At 38.7% G+C, this 23,568-nt stretch overlaps 4 protein-coding genes and 1 long non-coding RNA gene across 9 annotated transcripts in view; 1 reads left to right on the forward strand and 4 right to left on the reverse strand.

The window, feature by feature from the left end:
- Positions 1-23,568, forward strand: part of LOC138182536 (kin of IRRE-like protein 3) — a 174,963-nt gene that overhangs the window by 30,783 nt on the left and 120,612 nt on the right. The gene's annotated exons all lie outside the window — the stretch shown is intronic.
- On the reverse strand, positions 58-6,055 carry RIC-3 (RIC3 acetylcholine receptor chaperone). Of its 4 annotated transcripts, none has more exons than XM_069119114.1 (8): positions 5,911-6,055; positions 5,339-5,692; positions 4,640-4,902; positions 4,370-4,559; positions 3,521-3,570; positions 2,487-2,644; positions 2,226-2,412; positions 58-1,652 (listed from the first exon to the last, which is right to left on the reverse strand). In XM_069119114.1, the coding sequence occupies exons 1-8, from the start codon at positions 6,053-6,055 to the stop codon at positions 1,008-1,010; spliced, it is 1,992 nt and encodes a 663-aa protein (XP_068975215.1). In that variant the 3' UTR covers positions 58-1,007. The 4 variants fall into 4 exon arrangements, with proteins under 4 accessions (XP_068975215.1, XP_068975214.1, XP_068975213.1 ...); XM_069119113.1 differs by having other exon boundaries at positions 3,521-3,573; XM_069119112.1 differs by lacking the exon at positions 3,521-3,570 and adding an exon at positions 3,928-4,067.
- On the reverse strand, positions 6,625-7,513 carry LOC138182843 (alpha-ketoglutarate dehydrogenase component 4). The gene is made up of 4 exons (XM_069119125.1): positions 7,356-7,513; positions 7,206-7,260; positions 6,954-7,123; positions 6,625-6,766 (listed from the first exon to the last, which is right to left on the reverse strand). Exons 1-4 carry the CDS (start codon positions 7,377-7,379, stop codon positions 6,749-6,751), a joined length of 267 nt encoding a protein of 88 aa, XP_068975226.1. The 5' UTR covers positions 7,380-7,513; the 3' UTR covers positions 6,625-6,748.
- LOC138182839 (heat shock protein 83) lies at positions 7,884-10,767 on the reverse strand. Its single transcript, XM_069119111.1, has 2 exons — positions 10,612-10,767; positions 7,884-10,214 (listed from the first exon to the last, which is right to left on the reverse strand). The coding sequence occupies exons 1-2, from the start codon at positions 10,612-10,614 to the stop codon at positions 8,061-8,063; spliced, it is 2,157 nt and encodes a 718-aa protein (XP_068975212.1). The 5' UTR covers positions 10,615-10,767; the 3' UTR covers positions 7,884-8,060.
- Positions 12,417-17,320, reverse strand: LOC138182845 (uncharacterized). Of its 2 annotated transcripts, none has more exons than XR_011173917.1 (3): positions 17,167-17,320; positions 14,264-14,751; positions 12,417-12,866 (listed from the first exon to the last, which is right to left on the reverse strand). It is a non-coding gene; the product is annotated as an uncharacterized LOC138182845 (long non-coding RNA). The 2 variants fall into 2 exon arrangements; XR_011173918.1 differs by lacking the exon at positions 17,167-17,320 and adding an exon at positions 15,000-15,737.

Genomic DNA, 23,568 nt, shown 5'->3' on the forward strand with positions numbered 1-23,568 from the left:
TAACATTATTATGGAAGATCATGCAATTAAACTGTTTAATTTTTATACACCACTGAATACGATTTCAACTTGTATTTTAATATCTTTCATTTTTACATAACGAACGTCAGGGAATTATACATAATATGATGAAGAGTGTTTGCATTCAATATGGAACTGCATAATTAAACATAGGTATGAAAATGACAATGGCTATATACTAAATGGTTTTATAAACTACCATTAAAAAATTCTCAGCTAAATGTAACTCAAATACTGCATACAGAATTCCATATAAAATTTAATGCGGTAAATAAACAATGAACAAGAAATTAATAAATTGCCAGCATAATACAAAATTCTAGATAACATTAAACAATTGGTATGTGTACAAGCGTTATATAGATCAGTGCTTGCCAATCACCATACCTGATATAGGATTAATACCACAGTAATACATATTAATAATTACTTAGTGCCTATTGCCTGTGCTTGAATTCTGTGGTCATTATTGCACGATGACTTTATCAAATATGTGCACGATGCACTGCCTCTTACTTGGCCCCTCTGATTAGTAAATTTTTGATCCTATGAAATATAAATATAAGATACAATAGGCAAAAATGTAATCATATAATAAATTCGATTCTTATGAACATATTAGGTCTTTGGCAGTGCTTAACCAAGATCTATACCATTCGTGACTATTTTGTTATTTCTTTCTTACTATAGTCTGCAAATTTTCAAGATTGGTAAACACTGATTCAATCAAACGTTAATTCGTCATTATAGTTTTTCTTTTTATCCTGAATTGTCTTTTCATTATAACGTAACCCATTATTTTCATCTTTAATCTGTTCTATTTAATTTCCCTTGTCAAATTTTTACAATTTCGTTGTTTTTACAACTGTCATTATCTTCTGATTTACCATATTTGTTTTCTCTCACTGATGTATTTAAAGTAAAATATATATTTTTTATATATTTCTTCTATTATTCTGTCCTTTCTCTTGTTTTTCTTCCATTTCCTATTCGCTTCCCGTCATTTCCTCTTCCTCCTCTTCGTCATCCTCTTCTTCTCCCTCTTCCTCCTCTCTATCATCCTCTTCTTCTCCTTCTTCCTCTTCATCCTCCCCCTCCCCCTGCTCTTCCCCTTCATCCTCCTCGTCCTCGTCATCGTCCTCCTCTTGCTCTTCTTCCATCTCCTCCTCTTCCTCTTCCAGTTCTTCCTCCACGTCCTCCTCTTCTCCCTCGCTTTCCTCCTCCTCCTCCTCCTCTTCTTCCTCGCTCTCCTCCTCCTCCTCTTCTTCCTCGCTCTCCTCCTCCTCCTCTTCTTCCTCGCTCTCCTCCTCCTCCTCTTCTTCCTCGCTCTCCTCCTCCTCCTCCTCCTCCTCCACCTCCTCCTCTTCCTCCTCCTCCTCCTCCTCCTCCTCCACCTCTACATCTTTATCCACTTCATCTTCCTCAATCTGTTTTTCTTCTTCACACTCCTCCTCTTTTATTTGCTGTTGTTTTTCTTTATAAATTTCTTTCATTCCATTCACTTGTAGTTCGGTATCTACTTTCTCTTTTCTATTGGTTGTTCTAACCTTTAGAGCTTTTACTGTATCATCCATATTCAAAATTGTTGTATCTTCTGTATTTTGTATTTTCTGATCTTCTGCCTCAGATACCTAAATTAGTGGAACAATATTTAGTATCTTTATTTTTAGTATGACATTATAATGTTTGATTCAATCTAGTGTAATAATTATAAATTCGGAAAGGGATAACTAAACAGTGTAATTAAATGTAGAATGATTATGTGGATTTAAATAGTTCAGGCAAATAATGTTTGCTGTTGTTGTAACAAAGTTATAATTAATTATTCAGTTATTCATATGTTAGTTATGTAAATGCTATTATTTGTAATAGTGAAAAAGATGTAATATATATAGTGTATGCATTCTAGTTCAAAACTAATACATTAGTAATCCATTTAGTAGATAATATAAATTAAATATTAATGCTCAAAATAAATCACAGATTAATAATTACTGATGCGTAATAGCACATTAATGTTCAATTTATGTTAGTAATTATTTGAAAAAAATAATTTTTACATCCTACGTAGTTCCTGTGATCTGCCATTTTCATATTAACTAATCTGTACAGAAGCAAACAATTAAATGAATGAAAGAATCACCAAATAAAACAAGGTTCCGCAGATTCATTTGATTCTGTTGGTAATTCTAATATTTTCTTACAGCTGCATTTTGGTCGAGACTGATGAGAGAGAGGGTCATTTTGCCTGAAAGTACAACAGGAGCCTCTACATCCTCTTCTGCTTTTTGAGCTTGTGTTTCTGAATCTGTTACAAGTAATTCGCATTGTGGAGGAAGTGCACCTTCTAAATATATCGGTTTTGGTGGTGTTTTTTCTCTCTCAATATGGCTGAAACAATTCCATGACATTTATTAAATATGCTATATTGTAACAAATATATCTTTTCAAAATGCTTTCATTACCTTTGTGAAATTGGAATTATAGGAGTAGTAGGTCTACTACCCTTACCCTCACAACTAGCTGTCATTTCCATACCTATGACTTTAACAGTTGGCGAATGTTCTATGTTTTCTACTTCTTTATCTGTCGTACTATGTTCAGCCTGGACAATGGTATCGTTCTGTAAATTAAATAATGCAAATAAATGATCTTTTGTATTATACTGCCTTAAGGGAATAATATTTTACTTTACATTTTTTAATATAAGATATATATATAATGTATATTATGAATACTGCATTATGATGGTTAATACTTAATAAATAAATAAAGTTTTTAATCTCCTTCTTTTTACAAATACAATACAGCATTTGCTTAAAAATTCACACATTTTAAAACATTGTTTAAAAAATCATGCTATTCTGTTAAAAAAACTTACAATGTAATAGTAACTAAATTAATGGAGCTATAAATAACAATAGTTAATTTATAAACATGCATTTAAAGTTATCAATTTAATGAAAGAGATTATATCTAAAAAAATATACACTACCGATAATTTTTAATATGTTTTAACATGTTTTAATACACCATAAATACTCTGAAATGTTGTTATTGCAAGGTTGACTCCTTAATATTAGAATATAAAGATACTTAAATATAACAGGTTACCTTTAAATGACAAATATTTTTATTTCACTGAAAATATTACGTGTTGTAATCATTGACAGTTACTTCATTAACTGCGAATTTTTCGCCGAGGATATGTACTTATAGCCATCTGTTATAATCGACAATGCGTCTTTATCTATGTACTCATTTCCGTATATAAAAATAATAATGAGGCAAAAGATAAAAGTTATTATGACATATTACGTTGTTACTTTATTAATCATCGTAAGTTATATATGTGAACAACTGAAATGATTGTCAATGATTTAAAGGCAACCTGAGTATGACAGATTTATTATTTGTGGAAAAATATAAATTTAGCGCAAGCAATTTCTCTCAAACTTTGGTTACTCCTGTTAGGTAATCTTTGAGGCAAAGAATATACCTTAGATGAGCGATCAACCCCTGCCAGGCCTTTGGACTTTGGAGGCCCATCTACTATTTAAATGTAAAAATAAGAACTATAAATTCTATCATTTATAATATATTTAATAATTTAAATGCTTTTAACGAGTACTTCACTCAGCTAAAATATGAGTATGCATATTTTTATATGAAGAGGAATATATAAAAAATGATCAATAATTTAAATATAGTTATACAGAAGCATTGGAGAATAAGAAAAAGCGAAATGTCGAAGATCTCATAATGTTGAAGATCTCGTAATGAATATGTATATAATGTACAACAGGAGAGGTAAAACTTGAAACGCAATCAGAACACAACAACGTGCACATTTCTAAAGACTAAAAAACTGAAAATGTAAATTGTTTCATAATTAGTCTAGTAAACCTTGAGTTCTTGTTGTGGGCTTGGACTATGCATAACTGAACGTGATATGTTGCCCATCTGAACAACAATTCTTTCCATGGCTGCTTCCGTCTCGACCAAACGTCGTCTCAGTTGATCTATCTCTATGTCTCCTGCCGCTTCTTGTGTTCCAGCATGTATAACATCACCAAACGTGTTCAGAGAATATACACGAGTACTTACAATATTTTTAATTTTAGTCTAACAGTTTTTTGTTAAATTTATGATATAAATACGTGTGTGTTCTAATTGTGCAAACCTTGCATCATGCAACACCATTTAAAAATCTGATTAGATACTCAAAAAAACATGTACCTTATTTTTCAGTATTTCTTTAAAGGAACTAGCTTTCAAGGAAAACACTGCATTAATGATAATGTAAATCAAGTGTTGTCAATATTTCTCAAACTTTTAAAGAACTTACGGTCCTTTAATTCCTCTATGGTAGGTGGCCTTTGTGGTGATGGGGACCTCTCCTTTTGATAATGCATTGTACCACCAGTCATTGCAGTAGCAAAAGCTTCAGGACTAAATACCATTTTCCGAAATTCTTTCTCCGCTGCAGCTCCTGGATATTCTGAAATGATTTCACTATCCGAATTTTTTCTCAGCACCTAATAAAATAAATTACAATAAGATTTCATAAAATTTAAATAAAATTACCTAAATATCCAAATTTTATAGAATATTTTACCTTTACAATTGTATATAGGAAAAATAATACAATGCCCGAAGTATATAATGGCATAATAATTCCCATAGTACCATTTCCTTTTGGTGCAGGAACAACATGTCCTGCACCTCCTAAAGGTGGTCTCATCTTTGGCACAACATGATCAGGTCTATCTGCTACCTTTGGTACAATGTGAGAGGAAGGAATAGTTCTACCACGTTCTCTTAATGCAGGATGTAAACCACCTGCATGTGGAGGTGTACCTCGTTCTTGTTTTATGGTACCTAAAAATACAAATATTATTTTTTTAAATATTACTTGAAAAAAATAGCATGTAAAACAAACAGAACTCAAAATTCCTTGTAATAATTCCTTTATAATTATTTCAAGTTTTATAGAAACGTTAGTACATTATCATTTTAGTCTATTACACACATTTAAAGCTATAACTATAGGCCAAACTTATTCCCATCTACTCATCTCTAGTTATACATACTTGTTCTTTTGGCAACCTGCCAAATAGAAGAGATAACTTGAATCTCCTTTCCATATATAATTGGTTAGTTTAATAATACCAATCTGATACTCTTTATTAGAAGTAATTACTAATTCAGTGATTCAATTCAAATGATATAATTATGTTAATAATAAAAGAAAGTTATTCATGCTTGTTAATAGCTAATGTCAAAAGTATTAAATAAGACTTTTTATAATTCTTACTGTGCGGCATTAAAATATGATATCTGATTAGATGTGGAGTTCCTAGTTGAGAAAGAGCTATACCAAAATGTATTTTAAGACAGAAGGAACTATTAAATGATCTGATTTCTTCTAAAACTTGTTTATAAGATTTTCCCAGGCGTTCTCTTTCAGCAAGAAATGTAGATAAATCTATACCACATCTAGCTAAAATTTCTTCTCTACACAAACTTGCACCTTGTGGTGTTAATTTTACAGTTTTCAAAACATCCCTTACTCTTGGATCAATTTGATGATGTTTCAGTATATTCTGACATATTTCATACATAATATCAGCAGCAGTGACATCACTTTCAAAGATTACATCGCAGCATGCTAATAAACATTTGAGAATTTAATTCATTGACAAGAAAAAAATATAACTTTTACTTTTAAATAATTAATTAAAAGAAAACAAATTGAAGGCAACAGAAAAATATATGTGATTGTAATTAAGTAGCTAGTTTTTTAAATTCAATATAAATAAAATTTCTTCGTAATATCACGTATTCTCTTTTATCTTCAATGAATTAGATATTTCGATAAAATCTTACCCGAATTGTCCGACGTATAATGTGGACTGACAGATGCTGTGAACATAGGATAGAAAATTTTCGGCCACAATACTGCAAAACACCCAATTACAATTGCTAGGACAAAAATCGCCTTTCTTGGACCGAAATCCGTTATTTCAGCCATATTCGTAAATTTGTCGTTCGTATCGTTCTCGCAACTTCGATAAATGGTAAAACAACTGTAGATCTTCCACTGGTACGTCCAGGGATCGCGAAAGTGGATGGAAGACGTAGCGCACTGTCGTCTGCTATTTCTGTCATGGGACAGGGCTGTGTCTATCAGCTTTTACTCCCAAAATGTTTTTCTTTAATTTATCCTTAACAGAATTCGCAAATACATTTATAGAATCAAGTGGCAAAGAACATATTTAAAAAGTGTAAGTCTTTCCAATTTGTTATACCTAACGCAATAAATATATTAAAAAGATTAACATAAAAGGAACTGTGTTAAAAAGTTTGGAACATCCTTATATTTGGAAGCTAACTAATTTTTAATGATAATACTAATGTAACAATACACAAACATTATACCGGAATAACGTAATTTTACTGAACTTTTTTTTGTCTAGGATCAAAACACTCTATCTGTTACAAGAATAAGCCAAAAAGTAAGCCAGAAATAGCAGGTTCTGGCAATGTCACATAGGCAAAGAAAGACCTTGTCTGATAGATGGATGATAAAAATATATACAATTTATAGGTTATTGTTTTGCTGGCATTTATTTACAGAATTGTTTATACAGAAAAAGTGTAATAATACCCTAGAGTTGATAATGTTCTATATATTGAGTACAGAGTTGATAATTCCTTAAGGAATTTATTCTGGACCACCTCTCTGTAACAAAAAAGAACTAATTTAATAAAAATTTGTTCCTTTTCCATTGCATATGGATTTCAGAAAGTATTACATGAATATAAAGATCATAAATATCACAAATTCATCTAAATTCTAATAATTTATGTTCTATATGAATGGCAAGTTTGATTACATAAAGTCACTGATAAAATAACAGAATACTTACATTAATATATGCAATTTCCTTTTCATCAATGGGTCGTCTTTGATAGCGTGGAGGAAGATAAATATCTTCTATTGTTGGTAAAACCACTACATCAGGTCCTGTTGCACCAATACTTTTTTGCGACATAGTCGGCCCTGCATGCACAGATGGTGTGGCTGTACCTGGATTAACTAACCAATAACAAGGATTTCAGTCGGCTTTTTCAACTGAAACATTCAAATGTCAACAGTAACTCTTGCTTGATATTATTACCTCTGCCACTTCCACCTTTACGAAATTTAATCAGAGGCACATGTGGTTTTACTACCTATTAAAATTTAAATCTTGTAAATTGAGTGATTTTATTATAGTCATATATTAACATACGGTATACTTTTTTTACGATTATACCGATGCACTGACCTTCCAACCTTTGCTTGCCATCATAATTGTTCTTTAATATCTTTCTGCTGTGTCTCATTCGAAGGCCAAGTTTTACTTGCAACAGAAGCTTCTTTCGATCGCTTTAAAGCTTCAAGTAGATGGCGTGTTTTGACATACTTTAACGAGGACAAAATCGTCAAATACCTGTGTGAAATCCATTAATTTCGCGAAGCTAACATCATATGATATTACCAGAAATTAATAAGCAACTTTTCTACTTAATTTCGCTTAAGTATATCTATTTCAATTCAAGTATAAATAGGCAAGAGGAATATGTAATGCAATGTAATGAATTTAAAAATTTGTCAAATCAATTAAGTATCAATTTAGGTTACTTCAGCTAATATGTGACATTACGAAATAAGTGTGTCTAATATCTAATATTTTATCTCTAGAAATTTTCGTAACTACAACGATTATTCATTTTTTTTTTTTATTTATTTTTTGCTATGTGTAGTAATATATTATGTAGTATCTAATATGGTAGGTGTAGATAATAAAAATACATATATTTATATATATAATATATATATTTTAATAAATTTTATTGTAAATTTTACTTAATTCCAAAGTATTTGGTATCAGACAATTTCGTTTGTAATACCACATAAAACGTGGTTATTCCAGCAGTCTTTCAATGACTACAATGACGTTAAGCATTGATGTCATATTCAGATCTTAAACTTAATCTACTTCTTCCATACGTGAAGCATCTTCTGTGTCTCCTTCCAAAGGAGGAACTTCTTCTGTTGTTTGCTCTTCTGGTGTAGATTCTTCTTCATCGATACCAAGACCCAACTTGATCATTCTATAAATTCTTGCAGCGTGAACTTGTGGTTCATCCAATGTAAAACCTGATGAAAGAAGTGCTGTTTCAAACAACAAAATTACTAAGTCTTTTACTGCTTTATCACTTTTATCAGCCTCTGCTTTTTGATGAAGGGTTTCGATAATAGCATGATCCGGATTTATCTCAAGGTGTTTCTTTGCTGCCATGTATCCCATAGTAGAAGTGTCTCTAAGAGCTTGAGCTTTCATGATCCTTTCCATATTGGCAGTCCAGCCATATTGTGAAGTGACTATACAGCAAGGAGAATTAACCAATCGGTTTGATACTACAACTTTTTCTACTTTGTTATCAAGAATATTTTTCATTACTTTACATAAATTTTCGTATTTAGCTTTGTCTTCTTCTCTTTTCTTTTTCTCTTCTTCGTCCTCGGGAAGTTCCAATCCTTCTTTGGTAACAGATACCAATTGCTTACCATCAAATTCTTTCATTTGTTGCACCACGTATTCGTCGATAGGTTCTGTCATATAAACTACTTCAAAACCACGTTTTTTAACACGTTCGACAAATGAACTGTTTGCAACTTGTTCTTTATTCTCCCCAGTAATAAAGTAAATGTGCTTTTGAGTCTCTTTCATTCTGCCTACATAGTCCTTAAGAGAGCATACTTCATCTCCAGAAGCTGAGGTATGATACCTCAAAAGATCCGACAATTTATTACGATTAGAACTATCTTCATGAATACCCAATTTAATGTTTTTGCTAAACTGTTCATAGAATTTCTTATAGTTATCCTTGTCCTCTGTGAGTTCTTCGAACAATTCTATGCATTTTTTAACCAAGTTTTTACGAATAACCTTTAAGATTTTATTTTGTTGAAGCATTTCACGAGAGATATTTAGTGGAAGATCTTCGCTATCCACTACTCCCTTCATAAAATTTAAGTATTCTGGAATTAACTGTTCACAATTGTCCATAATGAACACTCTCCTTACATACAGTTTAATATTATTTTTCCTCTTCTTATTTTCAAATAAATCAAATGGCATACGCCTTGGTACGAAAAGTAAAGCTCTGAACTCCAACTGACCTTCTACAGAGAAGTGTTTAACAGCCAAATGATCTTCCCAATCGTTTGTCAATGATTTGTAGAATTCACCATACTCTTCTTGGGTTATATCATCAGGATTCCTAGTCCAGATGGGTTTTGTTTTGTTCAATTCTTCATCTTCGGTATACTTTTCTTTAATAGTCTTCTTCTTCTTTTTCTTTCCTTCACCCTCTGCTGTTTCTTCTTCCTCTACATCCTCAACCTCTGGTTTTCCATCATCCTCTTTTTTCTTTTCTTCTTCTTCTTCAGCCTCATCTTCGCTCAGTTCCTTTTCACGTTCCTTCTGTACTACTAATTTAATTGGATAACCAATGAATTGAGAATGCTTTTTTACAATTTCTTTGATTTTACTTTCTTCTAAGTATTCAGTTTGATCTTCCTTTACATGTAGAACAATCTTTGTTCCTCGCCCTAATGGTTCTCCAGTATCGTGCCTAACAGTAAACGATCCGCCAGCACTAGATTCCCATAGATACTGTTCGTCGTCATTGTGTCTGGAAACAACAGTCACCTTATCTGCTACTAAATAGGCAGAATAAAAACCTACACCAAATTGTCCGATCATGGATATGTCTGCGCCAGCTTGAAGCGCTTCCATAAAAGCTTTAGTACCAGACTTGGCAATTGTACCAAGATTATTTACCAGGTCAGCTTTGGTCATACCAATACCAGTATCAATGATGGTCAAAGTGCCATCATCTTTATTTGGAATAATTTTAATAAACAATTCTTTACCACTGTCAAGCTTAGTAGGATCTGTTAAAGACTCATAGCGTATTTTATCAAGAGCATCACTAGAGTTTGAAATCAGTTCTCTCAGGAAAATTTCCTTATTAGAATAAAAGGTATTGATAATCAATGACATAAGTTGAGCAATTTCTGCTTGAAAGGCAAAAGTTTCCACATCTCCCGCTTTTGTCTCCATCTCTGTTGACATCTGTAATAAATATTTAAAAAAAAAAAATTAAACATATCAATTCTTTTTAATCTTTATGTAAAAAAATCTCGTGTATTTCTTTTATTTTTTCTAATATGCAATAATTACATCCATGTCATAAACATGTGGTATGCACCACATGTGTATATATACATATAGATGCAACAAAGTTTACTTCACTTTGTTAGTTTCATTACGAATTTAATCTAGGTGTGGTAAGATTTTAGGAAAGACACAAAAACACATACGCGTGAATAAAATACACGTGAATTAATAATTTGAATTGAACAAAAAGGATCAGTAATGAAAACGTTAACATAGTTTAGCATAATCATAAAACCATAGAAGTTTATCAATTAAAACATTTATTAAATATGTGAATTTGATATAAACTTACCATATATTTCTTTCCAGTCAATTTAAAGCAATTATGCCTTAATGTTCAGTTAAATTGATATAACAAATGATACACTTAACAAATGACACAGTATCACGTACCGGCAGTTTGTAGAATGGAGTCGCGCAATGACTAGGATTCTCTTTATATACTTGCCAAAATTCTAGAATGTTCTAGAATGTTCTAGAACTTTTTATCCCTTTGAACACTCCATATCCGGTGGAATTTAAATCTATTTCAATGATTTTTAATCAATGAATCGCTTTTGTCTCTGCTATTGGTATCGGTCACCTGCCAAGAAATAGAAACACATAATTTTCATTCAATCGAACAAAAATACGTGCTGTTCAAATGATAAAAACGACAATGATTCTTTTTCTCCCTAGCGCAGTACTTCCGGAATTTGTTATGAATTAATGTATCCAATATTATCAGACAAGTGTACAATTAGACAAGTGGACAAATCATTCTTATACTAGCACTTTTGTCAATTACGATTAAGCTATTTTATTAGCATCATCAACGAGCATGCAAAATCGAAAAATTTCATTTATAGTTACTTTAAATAAAAAGTTACCGATAGATATATCGAATTGAGTTATTAATAATCATATTAAATTTTATGATTCGATTGTTTTAAATAAGTGTTTTCGTAGTAAAACTTATCCAGTTAGTTTTCTCCGAATAATTTTGTCTTTAACATATTTAAGAAAAATCTTATCATTTTAAAAGGTTCATAGCGTAATTTTCTGTGTGGGTGAGATCCTAGAAATGATTCGTTCTTTGTCATTGTAATTTACCTATTATTCCGGTAGAATGTTTTAAGAAAAATATTCATCTCATGAGTCATAGCATATTACGCATATTTGTTGCGACCTTAAGAGAATACTAAGAAGTAGATTGCTAATAATTGATAAATTAAATCATCAAAAAATTGTACAAGTATGAATGCATACGAGTTCTCTTTTACGTATGTTATTTTAAAAATTTCATTGTTGAATGTTTCAAAGAATCAAAGAATGATATATAAGTAGATCAACGGTGGCGTACGAAGAAGCGTTTATAAAAATTGCGAAAATCCAGTCGGTATCGGATCGTACTTCTCCATGTATTGGAACGTGGCGCCCCCTAAGTTTATTGCAAATGCATAAGTCAATTTTTTGTCTAGTCTCTGTTAGGAATTAATGGAATTTATATTGTATTAAACAAATACAGTCCTATAGTTCAACTCGTTTCTCCTAGGTAAGTGTATATCGATTTACAATTCTTTTTACTTCTTTCTTTTTTTCCGGCGCAACATAAAAATGAATCTATCAGAACATATATCTTTTAATTTGAGAACTTCTGTATAAAAAGAGCATAACTGCCTTTTTTTATTCGCCCGTGTTCGAATTTATTTTTAAGACGTGCTGATCGATAAGACAATGCCGAAGTTTGATTTCTTGGTATACGAAATATGACTACGCAAGAAAACTAAATATCGATGCTTGTAAGTTCTGAAATGTCCTTAATTGGTAATCGAGTCACGTGGCAATGACACTACTAGTATAATTACAAATGCCTAACCCGTAGATTTTCATGCAGAAGGAATACAGAAATGTTCGAAGCATGTAAGGCGCGATCTTTTTCTATTCATCGTGTTTCGATGTTGTTTATTCTACAAGACATCTTTCTTTCATCGATATGGTCAGTAAGTATTTGTCGGGATTTCTGGGGTTTTAGAAAATATTTTTATTCTTTCTTTCTGAAAATTTATATTTATTTACAATATATATATATATATGGTTTTTTTAAATACTTATGGTTATATGTATTTAAAGATTTCAGTCATTTTTACATCCATCGGTTTGCGGTTACTTGAGTAGCAAATCGAAACGGGGAAGAAGAATCGGTGGAGTTGATATGGCGAGGAGCTTAACTCCGGTAACCTAGCTTTATGATGTCGAATAATACTCATACAGCTAGATAACCAAAGAAAATGTCCGCGCCAAGATCTTCTTGTTACCTCGAGTGTTGAAATACTCTCAAGTTTAGTCGTGCCAACCGATCAAACCGTCGAGAATCGAAAATCTTCTTTGCTGCCGGCCTATTCATCCGACAATGTCGGGCCTTCTATTCTCGAGATCGTAAAAATCGGTAAACATACGGATCGATCGTTAACGGCTGTTTATACGAGCGAGCGTCTCCCTCTCGATCGAAAATCCACTATTTCCCGGTGCAGATAATGGCATGCACGTGTCGATGGTGTCCCCACTCTGTAACAGAAAGAACGGAGAAATCTGAAACCGCTTTACAACAATCGTCCCTTTGTCGCGTAACCACGAATTGATTGATATGCGCACGGGTTTGAAAAGTGAAACACAACCGTTGACATTTCGGAGTGAAAGTTAGTCGGTAAGACGGGCCTTCGGGTAGAGGATAGCCAGAGGCTACGAGCGTATATCTGGAAATTTTTCCATCGTTACCAGGCCAAAGTCATTCTCTTCCTAAAAGTATGATAATGGAAAGCACCGAATGCAGAGAAAGCGGCGGCCATACGGTCACACGGTGTAACGTTTTCGATTTGTGTTGCTCGCTCCAAGTCGTTTAAGTGAAACGTAAATGGTCGAAGAAACGAGGCGATACGGTTTTGCTGAATCGTAGAACGCGCAACACGTTATATCGTTGCGTCATAATTACATTGGCTCCGTGCATCTTGCGGTATCATCGAGTTTCCTGGTTGCCATTTCCGACTGACTGATTCACAACTTTAACAAAAGTTGTATCTGCAGAACACGAATATATCCATATACAGGGATAAACTTCAGATTGCGAGAAATATCACGTGTAAATCATAAGGCGCACGTAAAATGTGACGAATGTTAACCGAAGTACTCTACTCGAGTCGGACGATATTCGTTAGAAAGAAAAGGAGATTTATACGTTGAATCGTTGGTTTTACCGTCGATTATTATTCGCAATGTAATCTATATTTCGTGGTCGTAGCAACGATTTTGATACCCAATGCTGTGCTTTTCATTCGGTCAGTCCACCAGTAGACCAGTACAATGTTTCGTAAGAACTACCATTTGGAGAAAGTTATGATCTCACGCTGCAGTACACGCGTGGCTGACTTCTATTTTATCATCAAGCTGTTCGATGCTTCCCGCGCTTCTCCTCGCCTCTTTATCTGTACAACTTCTCAATCTCGATATGAAATACAGGCATGGACGTGAGTAGAAAAATAACATGAACTTTTCGGAAGACCACCGCCTTGCACAATGAGGATCTGACACATTTGCCAATAATTTTATATTTAAATAACACGCTTATCGAATCTGATAGGCGGGGAAATACGCCAGTATTAGCCGCCTTATCGAATTTCGCAACAGATAATTTAATAAATTGCGACACGATCTTTTTACTCTTTTTACTTGTTCGTTGATCCGTAATTTTTGAGAATGTAAAAATACGTTTGCGAGCATCAACGGTGAAATATTTGAAATGAAATCGATGGCGGTAGATGGTTCGATAGAAACGATGCCGCGAGCGAATATCGCGTACTTACATCTCCGTGCACGCGTTTTATCACGAGAGTGAAAGTGCAAAAGATCCCATTAAGAAAAGAGCAAAAGATAGAAAAATAAAGAAAGAAGAACCGTGGTATACTCACCTGAAAAACTGCCGGTTTATTTCTGGTTCGCTCTCGTATCGAGCGTAACAGGAAGACTGATCAGAAAGATTTAGACTCGACTCAACGATAATCCCCGACTTTCTAAAACTCAATTTTCTTTATTTTTTCTCCCTGTTGAAAGCTGCTACAGCAACAAAGGCAACTGAGATTTCTGGTCTACTTTGCCGCTGGAATAGCTTATCCAAGTTGTACAAGTCCATCGTCACGTACCTACAGCAAATATGAGTGAGTACCTATCTTTCATGATAAGCCGACCTTCGATTCGTTCCATTTGTTCGTCACGGCTCGTTGTTGCACAGCCAACCTATGTAATTGTCGTACGTTTTCGTAGGAAAAATGGCAGTGCCGAAAACCAAAATCCGTAGAAGCGGTTCGTAGCTCGTTACCAAAATTGCGCTGAGAATTCGCTAAGAATTTTGCAGTAATGGGGAAGATTTCTTGCAGGAATCGGTGACCGTTGCTCGAGGCTGAAAAATATTTTCGGCGTTGAATCTCAATGTTGGTCGGTTTAACGGTCTAATTAACAGTTCACGATTTAATTAACAATCTGGTGTCCAACCGTGGCATTGCAGGGTCTTTGCACGATACGTCTTATTGACCGTACGTTTTATCGAGAACTTTTCCGTTCCGTTCCTGAATTCGTTGCGCAACGATCAGAGATCCTGTTCGTGACCATTACGCGTCGACACGCGTGTTTTCTAAATCGCTAACTTACCCCCGCGGTGAAAAATCATGACGGCAGCACGTTAACAGTCCGGTGGACAGAAATTTCACGAGCTAACGTTTCGAACGTGTACCCGTGGTAAATTGGTTTCCTAACGAGGTCGGTTTCCAATGCGACTTCCAATCGTTTACGCAAACACAGCTGTACGAGTACTTGAGATAATCGGGGCTAATGTCGCTTCACTTATAGTCATTATCACTTCGAATGTAGTTATCGAGCTTGATTTAACTTCCCTGCCGCGCTGCAACGGATCCAAAGGCGCGAAGAAAAGAAGCCTCTCGACGAGAAGATTCGCGGGATTTTCCTCGTTATTTCCTAAAATATCTTTCGCGTCTCGTGATTACTCGTGATTGACGCACCTCTACGAAAGCTAGTTTCCTCTGTTTACTGTGAAAAACAAATTGATACAACGATTATTCGACAAAAATGTTTCGGGCCTTAAATAATGTGATTAAAAATAGAGTCGCTAAACGTCAAAGAGGCGGACGACGTTTCGCAGATTCTGGCGGTCGAATCCTAAAGGATGAACTAGCGCTTAAGTCAAGCGAAAAGTAATCTTTTTGTTTAAGTGTTTGTACTCCACAACTGAAAGGAGGAAACGTCACGGTTAAATAGTACCTGTCTCGTTATTTACCTAACAAACGGAACGGTTTAACTTGCAAATTAATTTACAGTCGCCAATTGCGCAGTTGTTTGACTTTATCTCCTAATATAACGTAGGATCGGTGAAGTTACCAAGGAAAGGATCGAAATTTTCAAATTAAAATTTTGCTGTTTTACGAGGAACCGGTTATTCGGTGACACTCGGACCCGTTTCGTCGGTATCACTCGCAACGAATCGAAGGATTCGCATCACCAATGTTCCATATACACGCGGTGCAGTCGAACACGGCTATGCATATGTGCGTTTTATTTCTCGGTCGCTCGCTCTACCGTGCAAATCTCGAATGCATTCGCCGGTACGTTGAAGATCGTTCGAGATACAGGCTTCCGCAATGCCATAACGCTACCGCACCGCCGCGTCGCTTCTTGTCGCGCCGATCTTTGTAGCTGTGACGCAGAAAAGACGATCTTTTTTGCTGCTTGTCGGGCATAAAAAAAAACGATTCAAACAGGTTTGTCGAAGTGGACGCGCGAGTCACGTTCGTGAGAATCGATTGAAATTTTTTTTCGAAAAAAGAGGAGAGCGACCGTAGAGACGCCGCATATTAATTAAGTCGTTTAATGGTTGATACGTTGAACGCTATAGCCGATGCGCCTGATTAATTACGCGTAACGGTTATCGGTTATGTTATTACGTCCCTAACACCAGTTCTAAGGTGAAGACGGTTTTCAGTTAAGGCTTCAACGTCAATAATAACTTGAAATCGCTGCGCGAGGCAAATTTAAAAGTCAACTCCGATGGTTCGAGGTAAAATTTGAAAAACGTCGTTCGTTCGCTTCGAACGAGTTCATTTTCGAACATCCGTGCGGACGAAATCTGAAAAGGAAGGACGGTATTAGGAACGTCGCGTAAAATTTGGAGCGTATGGGGGAACAAGAGCGTTCGAACGGCGGTTATTTTTCCACGGTAGTCAGATGCAACCTGTTGCTAAGAGGCTCGAGGAAATTCGCACGCGAAACGGTGCGAATCGGCAACGGGTAGACTCGGCTCGGAGCAGCGCGAAGAATCGAGCGAGAAGAAACGTCCAAGTTCTCCAGTTTAAACCGCGAAATTTCATAGATAAGAAGGGAGAAAAATAGAGAACGGTGGAATGGCCGCTCGTGGAGAGAATAGACGATAGGAAGGAAACGGATAGCCAAGAAGCAGATAGGTAAGAACGCAAACGCGGCAATTTTCGCCTCGACCTTGTCAAGCGATCGTCTTTACCGGTGATCAACGATTCATGCAACCGTTATTAAATCTTTGAATTCCAATTGAAAGCTTTTCGTGCTAATTTATCAGAATTTCGGGCTAGAATTCGTTGTCTTTGCGGAGATAATCGTTTCTTTAATCGAATCGAAGAGAATTTAATCGAAGGTAAGCTGGTGCGAAATTAAAATTTCGTTTGGAATCGAAATTTGGAGTAGGATTTAGAGGTTCGAAGATAGAATCGAACGGTGTCCGAATCGGTGACGCGGCTATGTCTTTTGGTATAAATAAGAGAGGAGAGCATACCTGTTGCTCGGAGTCGAGGACACGGCCGAGTCGATACGTGAATTTTAAGTCCGCTACTGCTTGCTCCGTCTTACCAAGGGCACATAGACTCGGATCAAAAGAAGAGGAAAGAGAGGAGTCACACCTGGCGCGGTACGAGATGAGATCACTACCGCACTCACTGATCAACTGGCCCCGCGCCCCACGTCCGGGGCCGCACGCACCTTTCGCGTTACCCCTGCCCCCTCGAACTCCGGAACCTAGAGCTCGTTGCCCCCCTCGGGGTCCTTTCGGCCTGTTCAGTCCCCTCTACATCCTTTTTACCTCTTCAGCTTCGCTTCGAACGCTCATTGGTCCGTTCAAATCGACGTCGTGACGTCATCGAACCGAACTGCCGGTATACGTACGAGATTCTCTCTCGAACGAGTCTCTCTCTTCTCTTTCCTTTCCTCTCCTTACCCCTCTGCTTTCTACCCCGCTCCGTTTCGCTGCTTACCGCTCCACTCCCCCTCGCGGACCCTCCCTTTTCTTTCGTCTCTTCTTTCCCCCGTGTGCTCTTCACTCGGTCTCTTCTTTCCTCGAGCCGACTACCTGTCCTCCTACCTATATACATCCGTCTTCTATCGTTCTCTTCTTCTCCCTCTCCTTCTTTGGTCGGTCTTCTCGTTTGGCCGGCTCTCTCGCAACTTTACCGCGGCATCCCTGTCTTTCTACCTGGTTGATTCGTTCTTTATCGTGTTGCCTCGTTTGCCTTTCCTCACGCCGGCATCTCGTTCTTCTCGTTCTCCTCGTTCCCGAATACTCTTCTGGTTTGCCGCGAGTTCACGATCCTTCCACGCGGCGCGGCGTCTCGTATATTCCCCTCTTGTCTCTATCGTTTTATAGGTATCCGTTGACCCGCGTGCCTTTTTCCCACTTTTTGTCCTCCAAGATCCTCGTCGATTCTTCGAGAGGAGGTTGCAGTTTCGTTCGCCAGTGGGTCGCCCCGTCGTCTCGTTTTTCTCACTTTCTTCACTGTCAGTTTGGACGCTCCAATTTCCAATTCCTCTGTTCGGCACGATGTACGACGCGATGTTCGATGTTCGAAGCTCTCTTCTTCGCTGTCTATGGCTGTCGTGTCGTTGGCCGGTGCGTGTCGGCGACTCGAATCCGAACGTTCGAAGGAGCGCGGATCCATCGAGTCGAATAGTAGTTTCTTTCCTGCGGGTCGGTCGCGGCTATACCGGTCGCCGGCCGACGAGATTGTCCGCAAGAGGTTCGCAGCCGTGGTTGCCGCCACCGTCACCGCCACCGCCACCGCCACCGCCATCGCCACCGCCACCGCCAACGTCGTCGCCACAACGGAGCGAGAGTAGCCCGCCAGGTATATAGGGAGACAGAAAAAGGGAAAAAAGGACGCATTCCAACGGCTATAGTCGGTCCATAACGATTCCTATACGTTGAGAGTGCGCAACGAACAACCAATGACCCCTCTACCGATCTCTCGCGCCTCCTCCTTTTCCCTCCTTCCCACCCTCCTTTTTCTCTTTCCTTTCACATCCTCTCCTTCTCCGTTTCTCCTCTTCCTTCTGTTCTCTCTTCTGCGTTTTGCACGTTTCCACGTGTCTCGTCTCGTCTTGTCCCTCTTTTTCTTTCCTCTGTCTTCTTTTCCCTTCTCTTTTCTCTTCTCTTCTGTCCTCGCTCACCGGTCGTTTCGCTCGCGTACCTGTCTACGTACGTTTACCTGTACGTGTGCGCCGCGTACACCGCGATCGAGGTGAAGGCTCGGCCTCGTACGTACCTCTCTACGTAGCCGGTCTGTCCTCTCGTTTTTCGAAGAAAATTCACGACGTCACCACAATGATCGCCGACGAGTCGAATATTTCTCGAACGTCCGAACCACCTCTGTTACTTGGCCCTTCTCGAATATCCTCAACGAGCTCCTCGGCTTTGCGCTTCCTTTGCCAATCCAATCGATGCAACGTTTGGTGCCTTCGCATCGACCATCTATCCCAAGCCCGACCCTACCTACCTGCAATTACACGACCTCGTCGAGAAGAATTCGTCGGGATTTTCTTCGTTCCGTTTGCTCACGAGGAAACTTTTCGTCGGCTTCTGTCGAATCTATTAGCGATGGAACACGAGAATTCGTGGGGACGATCCAGCAGCGCACCTGGCGTGGGAACTCTACGTGCCTCGACGATACGCGTTTTTTCTCGATTTCTCGGCAAAATTTCGTAACAGAATAAATCGTTGCGCTTTTATCTCGAACACGGTTGCTTATTACCTTCGGTATTCTCCAGCGACGAATTCTTTCTCGAACGTGGGATCTAATAACTCGTTTCGAGGTGCCATAGCTGCTTGGCCGTCCGATACTTTAACCCGGATGCGTTGCTTCTGCCGCAGAAAAATTGCCACTCGCAACGTCTATCGTCTGCTCGTCGCCATCCGCGTGTCTTACTTGCTAATTGGCGGTACGTGACGTCGGATGTAAAATATATTTTCAGTCTCGAGTTTAAATCGCACATTAAGCGTGGCGTGCCACGAAAACGACGGCTATTTCGGCCACGGCTCGACGCTCGTTGTTCCAAGGCAATCGCTTTCTTTTTTTCTTTTTTTTTTACACGACTGTTTAGTTGGTTGGAGAATAAGGGCCCGCTAAAAGTAACCCTAAAAATAATTAGTTTCGGAGGGAAGATTTCTTTTCCGTCTTTTTCTTTCGTTCAGACGCCTTTTACGTTCAAACGCATTTATGCACCCCAAAGATACGCCTCCTTGAACGATGTAGAATCGGTTCCGCTGTCTGAAAGTACGTCCTGGGAAGTTCCGCGACTACTACACGTGTCATCCATTTTCAGTTTGTGGGAAAGGCAGCGCCGTGACGGAAGGCATGTGCACGAGCGGTTTGATGTACAATTGCAATTTCAACGTTGCCAAAGGTCACAGGATGAAAGATCGATGGTTCGCGATTCTCGAAAATAATTTGGTCGTAGCGAATAACAGCGAAGCGCTTCGTTATTCACGCTTCGTAGCCGCGAGCGTGGCACTTAATTTGCTTTTCGATTCTTCGATTCGACAGACGCAAACTAACGATTTTCTTTTCTCGAAAATAAATTCGTTCTTTATTCGGTTGAAACAGCAGGAAACAAAGAACCGGCGAACTTTCGGACCCCAACTTATTCTTGGAATGTTATTGCAACGTTAAGCCGTACGTGACGCTTACGTGAATGAAATTTTGCATGCGTATCGCTTTGCCCTGGAGTGGCAGGACCTCGAAGGTCGAATTCGATATTGCTTTTTCGGCTTGTACCACAAATTTACAACGGCAAATGGACGACATGTACCGCAAGAATTCCTGCGTTTCTTCCCTCTCTTTTATCAAGCATCCTCCGTTGCACGCAGGTACGAGATTATCGATGAAAAATCCAAGATACGGTCGACCATTTCTATTCAAGATCGGACAACTGGAGAGAACAGAGAAACAAGCGAACGAATTGTGCCCGAGGATCGTCGAACGTAAATGGAAAATCTGCTTAGATACTACAATTTGTGACAAAGAATTTCCTCGCTTTAATGGCTGCTTCTGAACCTTAACCGAGAACGGTGGTCGGTCAAGGACGATTTTTATTGTTCGTTTCGAAGAAGGATCCTTCGGGAGGATCGGTACTGTTATATCCCTGTTCTGGTAACTCACCTGCGTCTGTCCAGGTATAAAGCTGATTCCGCCCTGCGTACAAGCGTTGGCGTCACGAGCTGACGCCCTTCGACTTCCGCCGGATGTATGTCGTCCTTGCGTTTCTCCCTGTTTTCCTTGTATACACCTGACTTTTTATTACTTAAATCAGCCACTGCTACGCGTCGAATCGTTGATCGGCCATCGAATCTCGTAAGATAAGAAACGATCTCGTTCGTCGGACGATTTCGAAACTGTTCGAAAGTAAAGAAAAATCACACTTTCCTTGCATGGCGCGTCCAATTATTACATTGAGAATACACGCGTATACGTATACGTGCGAAATATACGAAGGCACATGGAAAATAAAACGCTCTGAAAATCGTGGAATCGAGGTTCTCATTCGCATTCGTTACGATTACGCGGAAGAATGTGAAACGATTTACGCGGTGGCCATGCGCTACTACCAATGAAAGCAATTTGAATAGACGCAAAGCCGTTAATCGATTAGGCGTGCAGTTCACGAAATCGTAATCGTAACAAGAAGCGAAATACGTTCCTTACGTTCAGAGATCTTTTCATGAATTTTTGATCGCTTTTGGTTGCCGTTAATCGTGGCCATTGTGCGTGATAAACGACATAAGCAGAGGAATATAAAATCGTCGATCGCACGCAGATAGAAAAGTTTTTCTCTGCGTTCGAAGAGATTTGTTCGACGGAAACCGCCGTAAAGCTCGAACCGTTGGCACGATGAACGACCGTTACCGGGAGAAGACTATAGAAATCGGTTCGCACCTGCCTGGTCCGGTAAAAAGAAAAACCTACCCAGAACCCCCGTGAGCCTCGAGGTCCAAGGTAAGTTTATGGATGTCTCGCCCCTTATTCGTGACGGCCCCGGCACAGGTTTCGGGTTTAGAGAGATTTCCGACGCTCCCGTGTTTTCTTATAGGGTTGCCGCTGTCGCATCTTTCCCTCCGTGCCTATTCCTTCCTGGAATAATAACAATCCCTGCCTATTCCATAAATATTTCGCATTTTGTGTTTGTGCTTCATCTTCATTTTCATTGGATTGCTGTATGAAAAATTACACCGCCAGCTATCGCGTACCGCGCGTACAGCTCGAAGATTTTAAGACGACGAAGCTGGCAACGACAGATTACGGCAGAAGGAACGGATGAAACATCGACGACAAAGTCGATTTCGAACGGTACCCTATGTAGATGTCACGGTTATCCACAGCGAAGATTCGTACCCTCTGCTGCGAGACGCTGCTTGATACTTTCCCAATGGCTGTACCATTACGATCAATCTAATCTTTTATTTTTGCAGAATCGTTCCATTCGTTACGCGACTCGGACGAAGCTTTACGAAAGATCGTTCGAGTCCCTTTATTTCCTCCACCTTTCTCCAGTTATCGTTGCCTATCTTGTACGCGTGTATTTGGAAATGTATCTTCGACTCGATCGACCAATCTCTTAAACTCGTTTCGATCCTACCGAAAGAAGATCGCGCGGTTTTAACGAATAAACGCGTTGGTGGTTTCACGAGAGCATTCGGCCTAACGTTTTCTAAGCGATACCGTTTCACATTTCCATACGATTAGGAATCTGAAAGGCTAATCCCCCAGGTTAACAGCTTCATTCCGTCCAGAGTTAACGATCTTCGAAACATCGCGGTCGATCGAATTTTACGATGCGTTCGGGACGATGTTTCCGTACTACACGGGAGAAAGCGTAGGCAACGATTCTTACGTTGAAGTAAAACGAACGTCGTTTCCATCGAGACAAGAAAAATTCGATCGATCGGAGCTCGATTCGACGTTGACGGAAGATACGCGAAAGAAGGTCGCGTTGTCGAGAAATCGACATCGCGGTTGCGGGTCTGCAAGTATCGAAGTCTCCGAACGACTAGATACACGACGAACATGTTACGTCTCTTACGCCGTATGGCGATCGATCGTACAATTGCAATTTCCTAGGACGTTTTAACTTAGTGGAGCTACTCCCACGAGAATAGCAAAAGTTTCAAGTTTCCATAGTACTTCCAGAGCGTTCGACGGTTGGCAAGTCGAATCGGAAAGAACAAATGGCGAACGTGTAGGAAGTCGGCAACAGCAGAAGCAAGAGAATCTCGGTTGATTGTGACGGCGAAACGTGCCGAACGGAAGCCCGAGAGGTTCGAAGAAAAATCGAGATCGTTCGAGTAGGAGAGTTCTCCAAAGAGTTTCGAGAGTAAGCGAGGCTTCTGCCGAGAGAATGACTCGAGGCAGAACACCGATGATGTCATCGGTCGGCGGATACTCGCGCCTACGCTTTTCTCTCTACCAGTTTCACTGGCAGGGATACCGCGTGTGCTCCTTCTCGAAGCCACTCTACACGAATATCCAACCTCCACTGCCTCTATTCCCCTTTTCGCTTCTCTTCTCTTCTTTGCCGTTCCATTCGCTTCTCCGCGCTTCGTTTCTCTTCCTTCCACCGCCTCGAGGTCCCTCTACACTTTATATTGTACGAGGACGAGGCGAGCGATATAACGTGCCGAGGACATGCTCGATTCTACCTTCATGCCAGTCTACATTGCCGGTATATACCGGTTATGCAGATGGAGCTTGGTCTGGACCCCCTCGGCAAACCCTCCAACATAAAATCTCGTCTCTTATTCTTCTTCTTCTTCTTCTCCTCCTCCTCCTCCATCTTCTTTTCTTCTCTCTTCTTCTTCATCATCGTCGTCGTCATCATCATTATCGTCATCGTTTTCATCATCGTCGCGTTCATC

Source organism: Bombus flavifrons, chromosome 8 (genome assembly GCF_040668555.2).
Source record: "Bombus flavifrons isolate JBK064 chromosome 8, iyBomFlav1_principal, whole genome shotgun sequence".
Taxonomy (NCBI): Eukaryota; Metazoa; Arthropoda; class Insecta; order Hymenoptera; family Apidae; genus Bombus; species Bombus flavifrons.

Excerpts from the sequence above, each read along its gene's own strand:
- RIC-3 (XM_069119112.1), bottom strand. The coding sequence starts at position 6,055 with ATGGCTGAAATAACGGATTTCGGTCCAAGAAAGGCGATTTTTGTCCTA. Across the intron at positions 2,413-2,486 it reads ATAATTCCAATTTCACAAAG|CCATATTGAGAGAGAAAAAA; the intron begins GTAATGAAAGCA and ends GAATTGTTTCAG. Across the intron at positions 1,653-2,225 it reads GTCTCGACCAAAATGCAGCT|GTATCTGAGGCAGAAGATCA; the intron begins GTAAGAAAATAT and ends CCACTAATTTAG.
- LOC138182843 (XM_069119125.1), bottom strand. The coding sequence starts at position 7,379 with ATGATGGCAAGCAAAGGTTGGAAG. Across the intron at positions 7,261-7,355 it reads TGGCAAGCAAAGGTTGGAAG|GTAGTAAAACCACATGTGCC; the intron begins GTCAGTGCATCG and ends AAATTTTAATAG. Across the intron at positions 7,124-7,205 it reads TAAAGGTGGAAGTGGCAGAG|TTAATCCAGGTACAGCCACA; the intron begins GTAATAATATCA and ends GTTATTGGTTAG.